Source organism: Leptosomus discolor, chromosome 4 (assembly GCF_034619465.1).
Source record: "Leptosomus discolor isolate bLepDis1 chromosome 4, bLepDis1.hap2, whole genome shotgun sequence".
Classification (NCBI taxonomy): Eukaryota; Metazoa; Chordata; class Aves; order Leptosomiformes; family Leptosomidae; genus Leptosomus; species Leptosomus discolor.
Window position 1 is genome coordinate 81,670,107 of NC_141394.1, and position 22,552 is coordinate 81,692,658.

At 48.6% G+C, this 22,552-nt stretch overlaps 3 protein-coding genes across 3 annotated transcripts in view; all 3 read right to left on the reverse strand.

Annotated features, from left to right (window-relative positions):
- Positions 1-13,963, reverse strand: part of LOC104342142 (centrosome-associated protein ALMS1) — a 69,296-nt gene extending 55,333 nt beyond the window's left edge. Inside the window, exons 1-3 of the mRNA XM_086464143.1 lie at positions 13,895-13,963; positions 3,679-3,813; positions 1,888-2,087 (exon numbers count right to left, since the gene is read on the reverse strand). Coding sequence (XP_086320269.1) covers positions 1,888-2,087; positions 3,679-3,813; positions 13,895-13,948 — 389 coding nt within the window. The 5' untranslated portion in view covers positions 13,949-13,963. The remainder of the gene's footprint in view (positions 1-1,887; positions 2,088-3,678; positions 3,814-13,894) is intronic.
- Positions 13,964-17,592: 3,629 nt separating this feature from the next.
- LOC147415722 (inositol 1,4,5-trisphosphate receptor-interacting protein-like 1) lies at positions 17,593-19,068 on the reverse strand. The gene has a single exon (XM_086464863.1). It carries the CDS (start codon positions 19,042-19,044, stop codon positions 17,593-17,595), a length of 1,452 nt encoding a protein of 483 aa, XP_086320989.1. The 5' UTR covers positions 19,045-19,068.
- A 4-nt stretch (positions 19,069-19,072) lies between these two features.
- LOC147415723 (inositol 1,4,5-trisphosphate receptor-interacting protein-like 1) lies at positions 19,073-22,142 on the reverse strand. The gene is made up of 3 exons (XM_086464864.1): positions 20,373-22,142; positions 19,419-19,641; positions 19,073-19,152 (listed from the first exon to the last, which is right to left on the reverse strand). The coding sequence occupies exons 1-3, from the start codon at positions 22,140-22,142 to the stop codon at positions 19,073-19,075; spliced, it is 2,073 nt and encodes a 690-aa protein (XP_086320990.1).
- Positions 22,143-22,552: the final 410 nt, after the last annotated feature.

Here is a 22,552-nt window from a genome sequence, read left to right on the forward strand (position 1 = left end):
GGTGTATTAATAGAGATAAAAAACGTGTCATGGAAAATGAATTATAACAAATTCATCTGTCCTAACGAACACAGCCTGCACAACGCTGTACCTGAACGCAGCGAGAACTACTTGCACGCCAGTACCAACCGGCAGTTCGTGTTTCTCTCCCCTGTGAGACTGGAAACGGCTGGGTGCGTGTTCCTGCCCTGTGTCCAGCCGGGAGGGAGCTGAACCCCATGTGGAAAACACATAACGGACTTCCCGCACACACCAAGGACGAAACACACTCGTGCCCACCCGTATCCTGCCCTGGCCACCCAGAATTCCGTGATGCGGAAGGTGCTACACTGGGGCCAGTAGGGCTGGAACAAACTTACTGGTGAGTCACAACAAATTAAATGAGAAGCTCAAGCACGAGGAAACATCAAGTCAGAAAACTCCATGTTCTGTCAGAAAACCAACAGTTATTACGATTAATTGACGCAGGAGCCCTAACGATTCACTACCAGTGCTGACAGCGGTATTACATTTAGGTGTTTAACACCCCACAGGGTTTTTGTATTTCAAATGGCATTGTTAATGGTAACACTTGTAATACACCAACACACTGCAGGCAGGTTTTCACACCTCAGCACTGATGAGCAACACTGAAGAGAGCACACCAACTGAAAAAGCATTCTGAGGCCCAGGTGACCAAAATATTCGAAAAAAACCCCCACCCAATAACCATATTAACATGGTACATTCCAATATGGGTATTGTCCAAACCCAAAGAGAACTGTAAGGACTTGCAACAAAGACATGAATATTGATAGGAATGAAGTAAGAAGATGTGTCTAAACTGCTGTTTAAGCACCAGAACAGAGGACTCTCTAGCAGAAGGTCCTGTGCTCTGACAACGGGAGGATGACAACAAGGCTGCTGCATTTTATAGACACAGCTCCTTTCTTTTTCTGTTAGCCCAACAGGAGAGCAAACTACAGCAAAGCTCTGCCCCAGGGCTTGATAGCTGGTATATGCAGGCCACTGCGTTACGGGCAAGCTAGACCAGTTGGGGAAAAAAAACCCCAAACAAACCAAAAAAAGAGTCAGTGCTTGTGAGTGCAACAGTGGAAGTGGGTAAACATCAACTTACTTAGACATTTTGTAAATAATTACCACCTTCCCCTTCCTTGTATTTTTTTTTAATGCTAACTTCCTACATAAGCAACTCCCGTTATCTGGATAGATTGCGTTAAATCTTGCAGTAGTACAGTACTTCTAGCTAAAATTGCTCAGTTTTTCCCCTTATCTGAAAAGGAATATATATACTGATTAGTTAAAGAGCAGTAACACTTAGAAGACACCTTTGTAAAGGGATATTGAAAACTTTTTAAAGCTGGATTTGGAGATTACTTTGTCTATAAAGAAATACCAGAAGCAGCACTGGAACACAGAAGCAGCACCCAGCAGTCTGAATGTCCGAGAAAGGGGTGCGAGTACACACACACTCTTCACAAACAGGTTTTCACGTTATCAATACAGGGAGATCTACTTTATCATTTGGAAATTAGCAAAGATTTTTGACTATAACACAGATTTTAAGGACACAGAGAATTATCACCTCGCCTAGAGAGAACCCCCAACATTTCAAACTTTACGCAGGTTTACTCCTCATTCTACAGGAAAACAAGCCTATAGTTTTACCTGAGACCAAAGATAATGGTTCACCTGTTAAAAGATCCAGGGAAGGTACACAAGCCTTCTACCTCATTTTGAAGATGGGCTTTAACAACAGCCTCACGCAGAATGTATTTTGTAAACACCAGTTCTCGCTAAAAGAAGTCAAATCCACATTAGGGATTGATTTAAAAGGAAAAGTAAAACCCTAGTTGTTTAGCAGTAAAATAAAAGGCATCTTTGAACATACCCAGCAGTAATCCATGTGCTGTATCTCCAGGAGCCTGCCTCCTGGATGCTTCTGCTGACAGCAGCGCTCCTTCCTCCAGCGTGGGGAACTCCGTCAGGTCATTTCTGTCACAAGTCAGGCCTGGCTTTGTCTCCGAGGCAGCAGTTAAACGGCTGGCATCCACTTCTGCTGCAAGCTGATACCATGGCTCAGTTCCCTAAGAACAGGCAAGGGAAAAAAAAAGCTCAAGCATCAAGAAAGTTATATAAGACATATTTCCCAAGGAAATAATGACAAAGCTCTGCAACAATGGAATTATTGCTTCTACGTTGTATTTCCTATACAAATGCTCAGTTTTTAATGTAAAGGAATTAGGATGCACCATGACCTGCCAAGCCCACAGTCAGTTCTCACTACTGCCTAAGCTGCCACGCTCACTATCTGACCACCAGCCTTCCATCACTTGTCTGAAACTGAGCTCCACCTCCAAGCCGTGCCTCTGCAGAGCACTTTTTCTAAACCAGAAGGAAATCTCTCACTTGGAAAGACATATCTTGGTAAGGACAAACGCTTCTGCAGGATGCTGGGCCAATACAGTTCCCGACACTGCACAGGAAAGATGCTTTGCATTGCACAACCGGGGAGTAACAAGCAGAACAGTTTCTGTTTTGTCTTTAAATTCAGTTTCTAGTTACAGAAATTCTGAGTTCACACAGATAATGCCCGAGAATCCCAGTCAGCTCTTTGCTGTATTTTAAGAAAATACTTTCAGTTTGTGTTCAAATGGAAAGGAGCCTCTTTAGTTCACACAATTCATTGAAGAATTCGCATTGGGATTACTGGGGAAGTAATTAATCAGATACATTTTAATTACAGAAAAGGCACAAAAAAGCGCAAAGAATTAAGAATATCAGTTGTTTATAAGGCAAACCATTATCACCAGCAACATATAACTTATAATTACATAGATGTTAATGTAAGCAAGAAAGCATCCCAGTGACTTGGTAGAAGTACAGGACTATCGCTACTCAACGGCTGCAAGCTCTTCTACCTTTTCAAACACTCCTAAGTTATTAAAAGCTACTCCTCATACCAGAATCTCACTACATGAACTATTTTTGCACAAGATTCTTATAATCATTTGAAAATAAGTTTTATCAACTCAGTATTTTCAAAACAGTCATGGTCTTATGCAATTCTCAGGGTAATTAAATATTTGGCAGCATACCCAGCAGATAGAACTACTACGTATCACGGTGTGAGCAGAGATTTCCTTAACCACATACAGAACACGACATTAAAACTGAGCTCCAAAAGCAGTCAGAGCTCACGTGAGCTGAAGCATGGCTCCGGGCTGACCTGCACACTGGCTGTTTTCAGCTCTGACCATTTACGAGGCAGCAGCAGGACCAAGATTATAGCAAATTACAAACTGAACACAGATCAAAGATCCTGCTGCAAAGAACATCACACTAGAAAACAGATTAGGTTTATCACCAGAAAAGAGAAGCAGGGGGGAAGGGGGAGGGGGAAAATAAATAAATAAACAAAATCACTAAACTACTGGGGATGCAGTTCTAAAATGATACAGGTCAAAAAGGTTTGTAGCACTTGGATCACGACCAGATTAGATGGCTTGTCTGAGTTGACAACAGCCCTATTTCTCTGCTCTTCCAAGGTACAGAAACACAGACCTTTACAGGGCGAGGACGGTGGAAGTCTAAATTATGCAGATAAAGCACTTCATATTATTTTCAATCACATAATTAACCTTCAGCCACAAGCAAAACAAAGCACAGGACAAATACCCAGTTAAGGGCAGTTTTCCGACGTATCGCTTCTCCCAGGGAGATCCCGCTGGCAGCCGACGCCTGGGTTTCGCTGCTGCTGCGACTTAAGGAGTCCTCCTTCCAGCCACGACGCGGTGGAGTTGTTGCAATAGGCTAAAAGAAACAATATGTGGTTTTAAACCAGAAAATAATTTCTTCCTATTTCAATATGTATATACTTAAGTAACGGACAAGGAAATACGTAAAACACTCAAGCCATCCCCAACACCAAGAGCTGGGCATCTACCTCAACGTCCTTAGGCAGTGACCTACATTCCATCCGGAGCCCCAAAACTTATCGAAAAGGGGCAGGATCATTTGCCACTTTAGATCCCAAAAGCCAGTGAGCGTGACTTTCTGCACTTTAGCCAATCATTTCTGAGGGCCAGAAATTTATTTCTCATTCCCAACCCACGTACATGCAGCTCTGAGTAAATCACAAAATACCAAAAAGACTCATCGGCTTGAACAAAGTCAGGTTCTGGCATTTGTCCTGTCTGGTCTATCAACAGGGGTTGTTGGGGTTTTTTACTGGGGGGGGGGGGGGGGGGGTATTTTTTACTTTTTAAAAATATTTATTTCTTATTAAAACCAGAAAGTTTTTACTTATATCAATGTTGCAAACTAAATTTTAAAAGCCTTCTAATGTAAATAACCTAAAGCCAGTCTAGGCTGATCTCTAGATTACATTTTAGTGATACCTGACATCCGTTGAAGGCATGAATTGCAGTTAAATTGGACTGCTGCCCAGAAAAGCAGCTGTAACATTTTTTTCCCTCGAGGTAACAAAGGAAGATGTTCTGCAGTCAGGATGAAATTTCTCCTCTATAATATCCCATGCCTGAGGTCACAGTGACTCTAACAGCTTTCCCCAGACAAGACAGCCAGCCAGGCTCGAACACAACGGTATAGAATTGTGAAAACAGCCATTTCTGGAACACCAAGGCTCAGCCCAAACAAAAATGTTCCAGGAAAGTAGTTAAAAAACCCCTGGAGACTAGTGCTGGAGAGCATCAGGTCATAGTATTAATGTACCAATTCAACACGAAGCCTCAACCAGAAGAAAGACTTGTAGCTCCCCCATCTCTTTAATACCCCTCCCTGCCCTCATCCTCTTCCTCATGTCAACCCCAGTTCCAATTTAACTCACTAATAACAATTTTTTTAAAAGCCAAGTACCCTTGGAGGTATTTTTTCGTGACTCAGTCAGCAAATGGCAGGATCTGAAGAACACGGCAGTGAGCGCAAGCAGGGGCAGGAGGAAGGTCCCCACCACCTACTCCTGTACCAGGAATGATCCATCTACTGCCCGGTGGCATCTGGCTGCCCTGAGAATTATGACCCATAGCGTGGCCAAGCAACACGTGAAGGGCAGAGTTAAAAGGTCACAGACTGAGAAAAGGAGAGGGTCAGTCAGAAAGAAGCAAGTGATTTCCCTGAAGCCTGACTGCTACATGAATAATTATAATACTGTTGGACGTGTGCCTTCAGTTATGAAGTCCTCCAGTGACAACTGCCTTTTTTTCTTTTCAAATAGATTTTCTGATAAATTGGTCTAATATTCATTTGGAAATTTCCACTCAGCAGCACAGATCTACCTTGACAGACTGAGCAACCTTTATCACGAAGAAAAGCAAGCCATGAGAGTTTTCATGAAGATATCAATCACATTCTAAGAGACAAGATCAGACACAAATTTAGAGAAAAGTCCAGAACACAGACCTGTTTCAATGTAAAAGAAACCCATAAAATTCAGCATGTGAGACTCTTGTCTTTGAATGCGAATATAACCTACTAGATTAGCTACATTGACACCTGAATCCTGTTTCATTCTTCTTATGCACTAAAAAGCTGGAAAGGATGTGAATAAATACTTCAGATTTGGTTTTAGTTTACTACAAGACTGCTAGTCCACATCGGAACTTAAGAAAGGCGAGTTCAGCCCTGACTATTCGTGGCACTTCAGTTCAACGGGATGCTTATACAAAATATAGCAACATCTTCAATCCATCTACAAAAAATAAATTACAGCCATCACAAACGAATCTTTATCCATCTTTTATGTTCCTGAGAAGCCATTAGTTCTGCCACGGAGACAGCGGATTTAAAAATTTCAGAGACAAGCCAAGGAAAACCCTTCAGTTCTGACTCCCCTGTTCAGGAGACCCCTGAAACAATCCCCGTCCAGTGGCTGGGTTGTCACCTACAGAGAAGGAGTTTGGGCCTTCCCTCCAATTCCCAGTTACCAGGCATCCAAGCTCCCAGTGAGCAGCTTATTTTCACCCTTCCCAAGTTGGAGAACACGCAGAGCTGAAGACAGGCTGAACTCCTCTTGCCTTGAACGAGCATTTGCTCAGGGGACTGCCAAGACCCCCTGGCAAAGCACCACACGGACTGGCGTTAGCTTCAGCCCCAATTCTGCCCGTGAACAACAGGGAACTCTTCAACGCTTCCTCCCCGGGAACTGCAGCCCATCTCACTTGTAAAGACAGGGTTCCAGTTCAAATTTTTTTTTTTTCCCTTTACCTCTTAAATGCCCAGTTTTCCCTTTAAGGAAAGAACATCACTGGGGCAACACCTCTGCATTTTTCAGGCACAGCTACAAAAGCCTCAACTCTACCCAGTCATATCAAATCTTAGCTTTTGGAAGGCCAGCGGTATCCAGAATTTCAGTACCAAATGCCATCTCAAATCCTGCCACAAAATAGCACCACTGAAAGAAAAACACGACGTAGCTTTCTATACAGGTCGGCACTGTCAAGTAAATCACTTGGAACGACAAGAATATTTTAGTCCAAGTTTAAAAAAGCTACAGAGCTCAAAAGGAAGAGGTTTATTACTGATCACCTGTAAATCTTCCATGAAACAAAGATTCAGCCAGGCAGAAACTACTCTTCCAAATTAATGCCCTGCACAAAATAAGTTTGTTGTGCCTTTGTATCGGGACTACGGATAACTGTAGCCTGCGTGCACATATTCAACGCCTACTGCATTCCCCAGTTCCTATTGTTCATACTAATCAAGCCATTAAAAGAAGCAGCACTGAAGGGTACGTGACAACAGCTCTGAATGCAAAGCGTTCCAACAACTGTTTGGTAATCTAATTGAGGCCTATTAGGGAAAATTCAGGTTTACAATATGCATCTTCAGAAAAGGGCAATTTGATTAATCCACCTGACAATTAATAGCGTTAGGTACTGGAAATGAATAGCATTAGGTAAGGGACCCATAGTGTGATTAGAAAACTAATTCAAAAAAAATACTGATTTTATTTAGATATGATGAGCATAGCTAATTCAGTGGGTGCTCTAGAGGACACCAGAAGGGATGAGTAACGACAGCACTCAAGATGCACACGATGAACAAAAGACTAAACAACCAAACTGCGCAGGTTATTCTTCGTTCTCCCCTCTAAAATGACCTTCTTCAGCCTGTGCTGAGCAAATGCCTCTCAAAATCATTCAGTTACTCGTATACCTGCCAGCCCCTTAATAAAACCCTTTCTCTACGCTGCAGCAGTTGCATCGCAGACTCCCCTCACTCAACCCACCAGCAGGCCAGAGGAACCACTTTGCATGACGAGAACTCTTCAGTCCCAAAGCCTACTGATGAACTTGCTTTGAGGGAGGGGAAAAACTGACTGGCAACCTCATGAAAATATGACCAAGGTAATAATTTCCTTACACCTTAGAGCCAAACGTTGAGTTTGAGCCTTTTTCCGTACAGTTTCAATGCACCTGGAGTGACGTATTCTTTGTCACAACACTGCAAGAAAAGTAACATGAAAAACATCATCTGAACAGGTTCCTCCCACCTGCAGCTTCATATCCTAATCCTTTACCAAAATGTTTTATTATAGAAAGAAAAAAAGCACAATTCGCTATCAACTGAAGTCAGCAAGAATCTTCCTTGGAGAGAGAATTCAACTGGAACAAGTCTTGGGCAAATGGGGATAAAACGAGAGGATAGAAGGGTAAAGTACAACTGAGCTTCCACTTGCAGGAAACTTCTTTCCCAGAAGTAATTCCTCCTCCCAAACGCTCCCTTAACACATACAGTTTTCTAAACCCATTCATTTCACAAGAACTTGGAATAGGTTCGACCAGTCTTATTTTGGGAAAACAGAGCCAGAGACGGATCACATACAGATTTCTCAAGAATAAATCGGTGGAGAAATGCTAATGAGTTATGATGCGATTACTACAAATAGCAATATTCTAGAAGATTCAGAGTACAATTATATCCAGAGCTACCAACGGCTCAAATACTCAGGCACCCAGAAGAGCAGGGAGGGATTAAAGTAGTATTACTGTTGCTAAGAGTACTAAGACAGTGCTTTCCATGCAAAGACCCAAAAATGTTTCATAGACACCGATTCACAGCACCACTTTAGAACAGGCACGATAAATATTTATCCTCCTTTCAGTAGGCACAGGGAACTCGGTGTGCAACAATACAGCACATCAGCAGCAGAGCTGCTTCCCCGAGTGGTCTGATCTGACCATAATGCAGCAAACATCTCTTCTTTGAGGCGTAAAAGTCCATCTATCTTTGCCTGTAGGTTATGAGAGAAGGTCAAAAAGAAGAACACCTACAGCATCACAAGCCAAGGAGATTTAAAGCATGAATGAGAACATGAAACAAGACCTGAATAAACGCTTGATTCACAATTAGAGAACGCGATACCCTTTACCTTACTTTAATATTTCATGTAAGTAGCTGCTGTCATTGTCACAGGGATGCATCACGAACACGAAAAGTGGTCTGCACAGTGGCAGACTGCAGAAGAAAGTGGCAGAACTGGAGAGAAAAGACATTTACAGAGTCAATTCCTCTCAAGACATATTTCTAATGATTTTGCAGCGCACACCTCCGATCTAAACAAGCAGCATACTTTTTTGTTTAAGCAAGCAGAAAAAAATAGGATAGAAAAACAAGAAACACTCATTGTTAGTCTCCCAACTCCATCCAGGTTTACCAGCTCTGATTTTCAGCTCCCTGTTTGCCAACATTTCTTACGAAAATACCAAAAAACTACTGATCTGTCTGTAACGCTATTGGGGGGTGGGAGGGGAAGAGCTTTTGAATTGGGGGGGGGGGGGGGGGGGCAGGGGAAGGGAGATGAAGCAGGACCCCTGAGAAAGCAATATACTTGAATCAGTCAGGAATTCTCCACTGAAACGTGCTCCTCAGAAAACATCAGCCACGTTCAACCCCAGAAATACCACATGAAAGAAAAAGTTATCATCGATGACTGCTTCTCTTAGGAAGGCAACCATCCTGAAAAACCAGCCACCCAATAAGCCAAAAGCTCTACAAATCAAGAAGCAATCCTACCGCCCCAGCTGCAGAGCAGCCCACCTAGCAAACGCTCAGTGACACCAGTCCCTTCACCCATTCCCATACCGCTATCTCCATCTGTCAGCTCTTGCACATCATCACAAGAACCCTGTCCACGCTTCTCTCCAACTATATTAGTTGTACCAATACATTTCAAAACAATCTTCCCAGAAAAAAATTAGGACTTCTTTGGCGTTTGCTCCTCCAGAATTTCCTTGAAAGAAAACAAAAAAAAAAAAGCAAGTTTCACATAACTGCGTACATCCAAACTTTATGATCTGAAACCAAAGAGAATCAAAACCCAGCCATGCTTGAGAGGCTCTTAAGGAGGACCTGAAGGAAAGCTGATCCCTTCCTGAGCTCAAATACCTCCCACAGGAGTAGGATTCTCCTGCTAGCACTTCAGCTTCATTTGAGCTTGAGTTGTGTTTTCAGGTAACAAGTGCCCCAGCTCAAAGCAGCAGGGCTTGAGGCCCACACACTCACCAGCTGTGGTTTCTCAGGCAGAAGGCTGTGCTGTGCATTTAGCATCGCTCTGGAAAGGAACCTGACATGGCATTAACAAAACACCGTAAAGGAAATAATCTCTCCTTTTCAAAGACAGCCAAGTCACCAGGACCTCACGCGTTAGCAGCTGGAAGGAGGCAAACAGGCAACAGCACCTTCTGCTGCATTATTTCATTTTTAATCCTCACACCAAAGAGCAATATTAAAGAAACAGCACAATGGAAGAAATCTGCCACATGTTAGCACTGTCTGCACCAGGGTACAGGGTACACAACAAAGCAGTGGCAAGCAAGAAGTTAGGATTTAGCAAATGAGTACAATCATCTCCGAGGGCTTCCGTATAATTAAACTCAAATGAAGAAAATTTAACAAGATTTCTGATTCTATGACCTCAGACAAGCACGAATTTGACCATCTGTGTACACAATTAGTTTTGAATACAGATGCAGAAATAACCGGACCCAAAGGATGTAGGATCGAAATCCTTTCACTGGAGTCTTCTTCATAGCTGCATGACTTGTACTACGTACTAAAATGTTCCAGTTTTTATTTGTCCCTGAGTTTCTGTTCAAGTTCTATGCGGGGATAACTTTTTAAAACCTAGGAAAAGGTGAGAGCTCCCTCCCATCACCTGCAGTGCTGGCAGTGCAGTGCCAGCCTCATGCCACTTGGAGTCAGCAACCCACTGCTGCAGGGCAAGGCCTTCCCTCCCCAGCTGCGGGGAAGGAGCAAAGGAACCTGCAGAAACAGGCACATATTTACCTGGTAAAACCGGGAAATGACCACTGTGCTCCTGAAGAGTAAAGAAACAACTTTGCCAGACCTACAAAGGACGTAGGTCAGGCTGTCTGACACCTCCCTGCTCATTTCACCGTGCGATGATCAGCTTGCAATGGATGGTCAAGGAAAACCAAAGCAACTCGTGCAAAAGCACCTCGGAGGCGGCAGGCAAACTCAGAATTCCCTTAATGCCACATAAATGCGACTGCATTTCACCATAACCCAACAACTTCATTTCTCGTGGCTTCAGAGTCCGTATCAACCCTACTTTGTGTGTTGGAACACAAAGTGGAAAAAAGAAAAATTATCATTCAAATGCAGAATAAGTTTTCACATCAGAGCTGCTTTGTTGGCCAGGACCCCAAGTTGTATGCAAATTGTTAGCATTTCAGTCCAGCTGCTGAGATGAAAAACAAAATTCCCATTGTCTGCAAGTAGTTCAGCACCAGAATTTCATCTATGAACCTACCAGTAAATAACATAGATTTCAAAAATGTCATTCAGAAAAACCCAACAATGACTTGGTGCTGTCAGGGATAAGAAACACAAATCATTTCAGCTGTCCCTTGTTTTTTCAGTAAGAACTGGGGCGCTAGCAGCACTTTTCAGACCCACGCCCTTCCCTCCCGCCACGAAGGCACCACCGACCAGTACATCAGGCGCTGTGTAAACCCTGGACGGTTTTATCGCTTTCATGCAACAAACGTTGGGCTTTCGAATGGTCGTGAGAGATGGGAACCAGCCCAGCAGATCTCAAATACAACACGGGAAGGTTCACGACACAGTAAACTGTCAGGTAACCTGTGCATTTACACGGCCATCGCAAGGATTGGTAGCGCCTCATTTTGAATCTCTTAAAAACAGTAGTTTCCTCTGTCAAGTTTATGACAGCAATAGCTTTACCGAGTGTCCTAAAACAACAAATGGAAAATTAGTCACTGCTGATCTGCAACAAGTCTGCCTAGTATTGGCTCAGTTTCCCAGGAAAGTGAGGATTCCACGGCCGACAGCACGCTCTGTCCGCAGCCACACCTCAGCCGCTGCGAGGCAATCTGAAAGCCGATTGCTGTAATACACCTTAGTGCCTGAGGAAGAAGTTTTCCTCATGTAATCCCAGTGTAACTGTCCAGCCCTACGGACTGGTGCAACCCCAGTTTACCCAAGCAGTCACTTTCCTGAGCCCCCACCACCCCAGGCACTACCTCTCACCCACAAGCCCTTCCACTGAGCACACAGAGTAAGGAAGATATAAATTAAACTTGCCGTTTATCCCATTTCTTTGCAGCTGAAGCTGGATTCCTCTTTCTATTAATTCAGAACTAATTATTTGGGGTTTCATAGAATCATAGAATAGCTCAGTTGGAAAGGACCTCGAAAGACCTGGATCTTACTGTAATAGTTACTCTTACCTACATGTAGAATCCAAAAGTTTGCAGGACAGTGCTTAAATCATTTTCATAATCAAAAAGGAACTAAAAGGTGAAACAGACAAAGTATTGTCACCAATAAAACAAGAAATAGTATGAAGGGTAAAAAATATCACTATGTCGGTTACAGAATTTCCTCTCACTCTTACAGCACGATGCCAAAAGTCCCAGAACGCCTTTGAATGATCATAAACTGGCACTTTGGCTGGAAGAGACAGCCCCTGTCTCTCTTCAGTAAGCAAAAACTCGAGGTAAGAGAGGAGCAGATGCTTCTTAAGCCAGTTTTAACCGCAGTTACCAATCCGCTGCCTGGCTGCGCTGGTTTGCTGGCAGTTGGAGTATGTGACAAAGCAACACAGAGGCAATGACAAGGAACCAGGGCACAGCAGCACCCGTCACTCCCGGCAGGTGAGCTGGGGCTTGCTGATTTATACAGCCCCTGTGAAACTACAGCCTTGCACGTCACAAGGCACAAGCACAGGTTGTCAGTGTTATTCTCTCTTTGTGAATTAAAATGGTAGCTAAAATAGTCTGTGGCACCAGAAATAGGCAATAAAGCTGTAAGAGCAGCCACGCTACGACAGACAGAAGATCCGCCTGGCCTACCACCTATCTGCACCTGCATCCCTTCGGCTCAGAAGGGCAGCAGTACACTAGCAACAAGCTTGGCTCAGCTCCATCTGGTATTCCCAGAGCTGAGCTCTGGTTGTCAGAGCAGCAATTAAACCACAGGGCAAAACAAACGCAGAGAAGGAAGCAACGGCCACTGTAAAACAACAAAACTTCACACCCAAAAAGGATCAAAATAAACTGACCTGTGGTGAAAATCATGAAGGTAAAACACGAAGCAAGAGGCAAGTTCACTGGTCTATAACATCACACACAGCTTAGAATCACAAAGTTCACTGTGAAATTTGTAAATCAGCATACAAATGAACTTCATTTCTACTTAAACACAGACGAGAACACACAGCAGCGCAGGAACCGTCCCTTCTGGGGCAAATCAGCCTTCCTGAAAACATACGGTGAAGGTCCTTCAGCAGAAGGCTTCTGGAAACCCAGCTAAGACTACGCTATCTGAGTTCCCATATTCACTTGGGCTGGACTTGCCCTTAACGTGTTATATTTATTCACGTGGACATTTCCATTGTTTGGTTTAGTTTCTGGTTTTTCTCCTGATACAACTGAAACCTGTGCCAGTCTGTAAAAACGGACATGCCATTTGGCATCTGAGTTCCTTCAGAGCTCTGGGACGAAGCTCTGGAGTGATCACCACCTTGTAACTTTTCATTTTGAGTTGTCCCCTTACAGCTTTCCCAATACAGAACTGCGGACGTGACATCCATAAACACCTCCCAACCCAAGTGTCCGGCATCAGCTGTTCAAGTGCGCTGCACAAAGATGCCTCCCAACAGTTTGCAAGAGCCAGAACTCGTGCTACGAGCCCTTTACACTCCTGGAACCCTCCGTGAGAACAGTGGGACAGCTAAGACCAGGTGCCAGAACTGTGCAACAGCACAGGCAGGAAGCTTCCCAACGCTTTCACGAGTGGCAAGTTCAGGAAGACGTTATTTCCAGAACATGGGGGTGGCAGGATGTGACAGGACACTCATGATCTCCAGACACCTCCTCTGACCAGCCCCTCATTGATACAAACACAGCAAAGTGCACGGAGCCACGTACGAGCCCTTCAAGGGCACGAATGGCTCCACGGGGCCTCTCCAGCCCCGCGAGCTCTGACTTCCCAGGGGGGTCAGTGACCCAGCCAACTCACCCACCCCTCTCCAAGGCACAGTAAGGCACAAAGGCACCAGGAAGGGAGGAAGAATCAGGCCACCCTTCTCCCACGGGAGAATGCAGAAGGCGGAGCAGGATCAGGCTGCTCACAGCCTCCCCTTTTCTCCACGGCAGGGGAAAGAAAGCGGAGGCCACGCGTCAGCTGCATCCCCCCCTGTTTCTGAGGTAGAAGAACCAAGCAGCGACAGCCCCTTCCCGGGGCAGACGGTGAGATCAGGCCCGTTTCCAGCCCCTCCCCAAGGGCCGCAGCCGGGCGCAGGGGCTCCTCAGGGCTGCTCCCCCCTCTCTGCCGCCTTGCCCCCAAGGGCCGCCTGCCCGAACCCCTCCGCAGACCCCGTACTCACAGCAACCCGCTCCTCCTCCTCCCGCTCCTCCTCCTCCTCCTCTCCCGGCTCCATGGCAGCAGCAGCAGGCCGCCAGCCCCCTGATCCCCACAGCGGCCGCCGCGGGAGCGACGACCGGCGGGAACCCGCCCCCCGTCTCCGCCCTACTGCGCATGCGCTGTCGCTCTACCAACCCGCCCCGTCGTTAGGGACTCCTTCCCGTGTCGCGCATGCGCGGGCACCGCCTCTTTCGCTCACCCAGGCTGCCGTTGAAATAAGCGGGGAGGGAGCGCGCGCGGGCTTTTTGGAGCGCAGAGCGGGTGGAAGTAACGGGATCGGAGGGCGGTTGGGCGGGAGCCTCTTCCGCCCGCGGCGAAACTTCCAGCCCCGGCCGCTTCCCTGCCGGCTCTGAGGGCGGCCCCGCTGAGGAGGGAACTTCTGTGAGGGGGAACTTCTGTGAGGGGGAACTTCTGTGAGGGGGAACTTCTGTGAGGGGGAACTTCTGTGAGGGGGAACTTCTGTGAGGGGGAACTTCTGTGAGGGGGAACTTCTGTGAGGGGGAACTTCTGTGAGGGGGAGTTTTGTCGCCTGAGCGTGGTGGCTGCGTGCCGTTCCTGTGGCAGGGCGCCGTTTCCCCTGCTCTTGGGTACCAGTCTGCTTGTTGAGAGGTGATATCTGGTCGTAGCTTGGTGATGAGCGTACGTTAACATCTGGTGGCAGACATTTTGAGGTAGTTTTGGTGTTGCCAAGGAATGAGGTGTGATTTTCCTGGTAGGAAGTCCGTTCGGCTCCACCAGGAGAGGGGCTCTGTCCGTGGAAGTCTGTTGGGGACCGTTCTCCCAGTCGGGCTGGCGAAAGGACAGGCTACAAGTTGAGGGGAGATAGCCTGCTGCCTGAGCAGGCAGAGAAATTGAGATGAACCTCTGGAAGGACCCCTTAGGTGTGGGTGTTAGTGGGCTCCCTGCAATCGTTCATTCCTTCCGTTCAGGTGCCATGAAGGAAGGAGGAGCTCTGCTTTCCCCCTGACACAGCCATCATGTTCTCCCTCCAGCATTCAGTACAAGTACTGACTAACATGTTTCAGCTGGTTGTCAGCAGGGGCAAGGAAGGAGCTTCCCCCTAAAATCATGATTGTCCATCTTTATTTTATTTACTTCCCCTTCCTCTAAAGCACAAAGAGCACTGACAGTTCAAGATGGAGCAACAGAAGATGCAGATCATTGATCTGGCACGGTACTGGCAGTCTTTCCCCCATGGCTCGAGAGGCACAGAGGAGTGAGAGGAGCCTCCAGGGCCATTGACTGCAGCTTCATGGTCCGTGTTTCACAGATGGAGCATCGTTTAATCTTTCATAAAGTTATTGAGCTCCTTCTCAAAAGCAATTAAGATTTTCTGGTGTTGGTATAAGCAATAGATCCAGCTGTCCGTATGAATATAGCCCCAGACTGTCCACCTCTCTCCATATAACACAATAAATAACTGCACCAGTTTCATTCTCTACTAAGCAGAGGGGAGCTGAAGTAGACTGAAAAATAAAAGGTGCCTTCATAACATCTCCGGAGTTATTTATTCTCCTCATAGCAGTTATCTGCCATGTATCCAATGTAACTTCTCCCAAAAGGCAGTGTATGTTCATTTTTGTCTGCGTTGGTTCTGCAGTGAATTGGGTGTTATTTTTCAGCACTAGATAAAGCAGAACGCTAAAGCATGTCATGGCAAACATTCCTCAAAATAATTAAAATGCTGACAGGAAAATGCAGCTTTATATCCGAACCCATCTCCTATTACAAACGCAATTAAATTGGCCGGGCTCAGCCTATCCTAGTCCTTGTTTATGCATGTCCCCCAAAATCATCACCTGATAATTTACGAGTGAGGCTTAAGCAAGTAACAGGGATCGGGGTGCGTGCCTGGGGTGACTGGGTGAGGAAGAGAAGAGGCGGCCATCAAAAAGTCAGTACCGCTGCAGGAAGCAGCGCCTCCGGGCTTGCTTCCCCTGGGAAGGACGAGGAAGAGCCTGCTCGATTTCCGTGCCTTTTCCACCTAATTACGGCGGTGCAAGGGAGAGCAGGATTTAGCCCGTAGGTTGTAGCGCTAATAACAGTTCCAAATGTCATCTGTGAGAAAGCTTGCCATTTGCTTTTCACTGCTGCGAGTGACTGAAGGGCTCCTCTTGTCATACAATACAGAAATTCTGTCATTCCCTTTATTTTTAGAAGAGCAATTCACAGGCAGAGAGGGGAGGAGGAAGGGTTTTCTGAATGTTTATCGCTTACACATCATACAGGAAGCTGTTCACATTCTTTATTAATTTTCTAACAATATCCAGCGACTTAGTCTGAGATGTCATATGCTAAAATCCTTTCCAATATAATGTCACTTGAAATGGAAATGGGAGAGGATTTTTTCAAAAGGCCATCGCTGTGGAAGATTTGCAGAGCGAGCCAGGCCTGACCAGCCCTGCCTGGTTCAGCTTCCCCCAAAGCTTTGTAAAGCCCAAGGTCTTTTAAAGGTGAAATATAATGTATTAAAGCACAGCCATTGATTAATCTGCTAACTCCAGGGGAGAATATCAAAGGAGAGGTGGAAATAAATGTGTGAAAGGGGAGGCTGCGCTATATGCCGTGGTTTACTGGGCTGGAGAAACAGGATGTCTTGGTTTGAAAAACAGGTGTCTGCGGAGGAAGGCAGGAGCCTCCCTTGAAATGGAAAATGCAACCCCCTTCCCTCCAAATTATTATAATTTTGAAATTAACGGGCCTTCAGGGAAAGATATGGGGAACAGGAATAACAGTTCTTTACTAATATATATATATATATAAAACACAAGGCAGGGGGAAAAAAAACAACCAATTGGTTTACACTGACAGAGTCAGAAATACAACCTGACACCCTGTTAGGGTGGCAGTAGCAGTCCGATAAGATGCTGGATGCAGTCATCCTGAAGGGATGGATGTAGTTCTGTGGAAGCAGCAATCAGGTAAAAGAGTCTGGTCTTCCTCCGAAGGTCCAGTGGTAGGAGGGTAGCTCTTGTCCTCTGGAACTCCAGTGAGGGGGGGAAACTCCTCTGGGAATCCAGTGGAAGAAGGCTGCTAGGGTGTTCAAGATCTCAGTTTTTATTTAGCATGGACTGCTTGGCTCCTCCTTCCCGGTCGGAGCATCTCACAATGGGATCCGGAGTCATGAGGCAGTTCCTTGATGGGCCATTAACAGGAGATAGTCCAGGAGGGAGTTCTCGATGGGTCAGGCGATAAGGCATTGTTGTGCCCTTTAACAAAAGATAGTCCAGAGGCAGGAGACAGAGAACACCACCTCACCTGGTCTCAACAGCTCCTGAAGATGGTAATAGAACACTTTTTTTTCTTTTGGCACATTTTACACTGTAACCTAGGACACAGGAGCTGGAAGAACTGGAACAGAATCCGTGTAGGGCAACATTACTTTGAGGAAAGCTAGAATATTTTTCTCCTCACTGTCTGCAGTAGCGCTAATAATCTGAAAATGCTGTCTGCGAAAGCAGGAGGGTTTATTAGCTAATTCTCTCTAAATCAGATTGAGGGATAAACAGAATCTGGGCTCAACTACAGTTTCTGATCTCAAAAGAGCAAAATCGGGATTAAACAAAGAAAAATTTTTAATGAGATAAAATGATCTTAGGAACATGGACCCATCAACTGGGACCTCTGCAAGCACGCCCGTTTGGCACATGAAGGCCTCCCTTACTGGCCATAGAAGAGCAGGCTTAGGAGCCGATCTTGCACTTTGTGGAACTCACGCAGTGCCTGGGCGTGGGCGTCCGGATCCGTCCGCAGGTGCTGGAAGAGGTTGTGTGGCTGGGCTGATCGGAAGGCTGGGGGCAAGCTTATCACCCCGGACATGTTGTCATTGCCAAAGAAGAAGTGGTTGAGGCGTTTCTCCTCCAGGCAGGTGCCCACGTAACGCAGGATATCCTCCAGCCGCGGCAGAAACAGCCCCCTGCACCAGCCTGACAGGGGAGTGGTGGTCAGGAGGTGCATCACAACCGTCTTGAAGTTATAGGGGGACAAGGCTGTGCCCAGCAGGACGCGGGTGCAGACGTGCAGGCATTTGTGGTGCCAGCTGCCACGCGGGACCTGTCTGGCTATATGCCTGAAGAACTTGGCCTCTGCCACAGCGTAGCTCTCTGACCATGTTGTGCTTGGGATGGAGAGGGCCTCTGTAGCCTCACTGCTCAGGAAGATGTCTGAGCGGCCTTGCTGCACCCGAAACAGAATCTCAACAAAGAAGGTTCTCCCAGAGGCATTCGTCAGCTGCAGCTTGCAGGAGCGTCTGGAGGGCAGCACCTCCATCTTGTAGCGACGTGACCAAGGCAACGCCACCCAGGCTGACCTCACCGACTTCTGGAACCAGAGGGCAGTTTTGTGCACATCTAGGTAGGAGTCAGTGCAGAAGGTGCCAAGGAGGCTGGGACCCTGACTTCTCTGCAGCTTCGACTTGGCGTGGTGGAGGAAGCACAGCGTGTTCTCCACCAGCTGCTCCCTGGTGCAGGTGCACTGCAGGTCCACACGGATGCGGGAGTCCTTTGCCGGCATGTCCCCCGTGGTGCCCAGCTCCAGGTGGAAGGCGTGCCCATCGGGGGGCTTCAGGGGCACGAGCAGGGAGTAGACAGCCTCGGCCTCCTCAAGGGGACTCCAACCTTCAAAGGCACAACCCACCCCAATTGGGGACTGCAGTAGCGGTACCGGCAACGAACTTTCTGACAAGATCCTTTGGAAGACGTTGAGGAGATTTTGCACCGCCTCCTCCACCACCTGGCTCCTGCACGCCAGCTTCTTCATTGGCCACTGGATGCGTCTTGCAAAGATCCTGTCCAGATCCCTCTCGTCATCGGGACCTTCATCTTCACTTTCTTCCTCCTCCCAACCTTCTTCCTCCTCCAAACCTTCTTCCTCTGTCTCACTGATGGAGCTCATCTTGTCTCTGCTTCTTTGCCTGAGCCACCAGCAGAGCCAGACGAGCGTAACCAGGACTGCAGCACCCAGCCAGATTTGCCAATGCCGCAAGACAGCAAAGAGCAGGGCTCCCCAGTCTGTGTGACTCTGCTCCTGGGTCGTCTGCTCACGGCTCCCTTTGTTGAGCTCCTGCAGCAGCTGAGCCATCTCCTGGCTCAGCTGCTGGGCACGCAGCTGCATTTGCTCCGGCGTGGCCTCATCCGACCCATCATCGACCATCAGTGGGAGCAGGAAGACGATTTCCAGAAACAAGGCGACGAAACTTGCAATCGTCTTGTAAGCCATGGCCTGCAGAAGGAGGGAGAGAAGGGTTTGAGTGGGGTTGGGAGGGAGGGAGCTGGGGGCAGGTAGGAGAGGGGGATAGGAAGCAGCTGGGAAGGCAGCAAGGCCTGCACCCAGCCCCAGCCCGGTGGCAGCGGCACCGTGCCCTGCCCGAGGTGCTCTCATGAGCGACTGGGCCCTCAAGGCAGGGTGAGAACCCAGCCTGAGCTCTGGGACCCGCATTTCTGCCCCGGCCCTCGTCCAGCCCAGCCTCCACCCGCGTGCGCACTCACCGCTAGCCCAGGCTCTTCTGGGACAGCACTGCCTCTTGGCGCCCTTATATTTGCTGTCCAATTGTGACTCATCATTTGTGATGTCACAGGCTCCAGATGACATCACAGGCATGCCCGCCAACCAGCCCCAGCCTTCAGCAACACCCTGGCTCAGCCACTCACAGCCCTTGCTAGGCACTGTCTTTTCCAGGTCTAGGACGTTCACTTCTGTCTTACCAACTCCCTGGGGAGGGTCAGGAAGGGTCAGATTCTTCTCCTGGCCCCAGTGAACTCACAGACGTACAGCAGTGGTGCAGCTCTTTCTTACACTTTTTCCCTAAGCATTGCATGCAGCTCATGGTCAAGGCACCAGTGGAGGCTAGATGGACCAAGCCAGAGCCTAGAGCGTCTGCTCTTCTGCAAAATGCTCCCTGACTCTGTGGCAGCTGAGTAGTCAGCAGCCTCTGCCTCGCGCTGCCCGACAAAGCCGATGCGCAGACACTCACAGATGCAGCATTTATTCAAAGAATGCCATTTGTGGCCAACTTTGCACAATGGAAAGCTCCCACAAGGAACGGACTCTGTGGAAGAGGCGAGAGCAGTTGCTGTCCGGGTGGCAACGGCAGTCTCTGACACCAGCCTCCTTCCAACGGCCCCTCTTCAGCTGCATGGGATCTGACTGCTCAGAGGGTGCTTTCGGTGTGGAGGAAAGGCACAGCAGCACTTCCCACTGTCAATCGAGCGGTGTCTTCTGCATGTCCTGTGTGCTCGGTTCTGTGGCTCCAGCTCCCCGGGGAGCATGGAGGATGAGGAGATTCTCCACGCGGGCCCCAGCGAACACAGGGAGGCAACATCAGGGCTGCCTCTGGCTTGGTCCCTGCCCAGACGGAGCTGCCAGCGAGAACTGGTGGGCCCAAGCAAAAGGCCGTCCGGGCCACAGCCGGCACGAGCAAAAAACAGGGCGGAAGTTGTCACCTTTGTCGCCGCTGTAGTCGTCACCGGCTGCTGTGCTGAGGACACGGTTGAGAGGAGAACACTGCTGCTCTTGGCAGAGGGCTGTGGCACAGGGTTTTCCCTTTCCTCTCTGCATCCTGACTTCTGCCCTCTTCTCCCCTCCTCTACGAGGTGGCTCTCTGGCATCAGCTGGGACCTCTGCAAGCACGCCCGTTTGGCGCATGAAGGCCTCCCTTCATGGCTGTAGAAGAGCAGGCTTAGGAGCCGATCTTGCACGTTGTGGAACTCACGCAGTGCCTGGGCGTGGGCGTCCGGATCCGTCAGCAGGTGCTGGAAGAGGTTGTGTGGCTGGGCTGATCGGAAGGCTGGGGGCAAGTTTATCACCCCGGGCATGTTGTCATTGCCAAAGAAGAAGTGGTTGAGGCGTTTCTCCTCCAGGCAGGTGCCCACGTAACGCAGGATATCCTCCAGCCGCGGCAGAAACAGCCCCCTGCACCAGCCTGACAGGGGAGTGGTGGTCAGGAGGTGCATCACAACCGTCTTGAAGTTATAGGGGGACAAGGCCGTGCCCAGCAGGACGCGGGTGCAGACGTGCAGGCATTTGTGGTGCCAGCTGCCACGCGGGACCTGTCTGGCTATATGCCTGAAGAACTTGGCCTCTGCCACAGCGTAGCTCTCTGACCATGTTGTGCTTGGGATGGAGAAGGCCTCTGTAGCCTCACTGCTCAGGAAGATGTCTGAGCGGCCTTGCTGCACCCGAAACAGAATCTCAACAAAGAAGGTTCTCCCAGAGGCATTCGTCAGCTGCAGCTTGCAGGAGCGTCTGGAGGGCAGCACCTCCATCTTGTAGCGACGTGACCAAGGCAACGCCACCCAGGCTGACCTCACCGACTTCTGGAACCAGAGGGCAGTTTTGTGCACATCTAGGTAGGAGTCAGTGCAGAAGGTGCCAAGGAGGCTGGGACCCTGACTTCTCTGCAGCTTCGACTTGGCGTGGTGGAGGAAGCACAGCGTGTTCTCCACCAGCTGCTCCCTGGTGCAGGTGCACTGCAGGTCCACACGGATGCGGGAGTCCTTTGCCGGCATGTCCCCCGTGGTGCCCAGCTCCAGGTGGAAGGCGTGCCCATCGGGGGGCTTCAGGGGCACGAGCAGGGAGTAGACAGCCTCGGCCTCCTCAAGGGGACTCCAACCTTCAAAGGCACAACCCACCCCAATTGGGGACTGCAGTAGCGGTACCGGCAACGAACTTTCTGACAAGATCCTTTGGAAGACGTTGAGGAGATTTTGCACCGCCTCCTCCACCACCTGGCTCCTGCACGCCAGCTTCTTCATTGGCCACTGGATGCGTCTTGCAAAGATCCTGTCCAGATCCCTCTCGTCATCGGGACCTTCATCTTCACTTTCTTCCTCCTCCCAACCTTCTTCCTCCTCCAAACCTTCTTCCTCTGTCTCACTGATGGAGCTCATCTTGTCTCTGCTTCTTTGCCTGAGCCACCAGCAGAGCCAGACGAGCGTAACCAGGACTGCAGCACCCAGCCAGATTTGCCAATGCCGCAAGACAGCAAAGAGCAGGGCTCCCCAGTCTGTGTGACTCTGCTCCTGGGTCGTCTGCTCACGGCTCCCTTTGTTGAGCTCCTGCAGCAGCTGAGCCATCTCCTGGCTCAGCTGCTGGGCACGCAGCTGCATTTGCTCCGGCGTGGCCTCATCCGACCCATCATCGACCATCAGTGGGAGCAGGAAGACGATTTCCAGAAACAAGGCGACGAAACTTGCAATCGTCTTGTAAGCCATGGCCTGCAGAAGGAGGGAGAGAAGGGTTTGAGTGGGGTTGGGAGGGAGGGAGCTGGGGGCAGGTAGGAGAGGGGGATAGGAAGCAGCTGGGAAGGCAGCAAGGCCTGCACCCAGCCCCAGCCCGGTGGCAGCGGCACCGTGCCCTGCCCGAGGTGCTCTCATGAGCGACTGGGCCCTCAAGGCAGGGTGAGAACCCAGCCTGAGCTCTGGGACCCGCATTTCTGCCCCGGCCCTCGTCCAGCCCAGCCTCCACCCGCGTGCGCACTCACCGCTAGCCCAGGCTCTTCTGGGACAGCACTGCCTCTTGGCGCCCTTATATTTGCTGTCCAATTGTGACTCATCATTTGTGATGTCACAGGCTCCAGATGACATCACAGGCATGCCCGCCAACCAGCCCCAGCCTTCAGCAA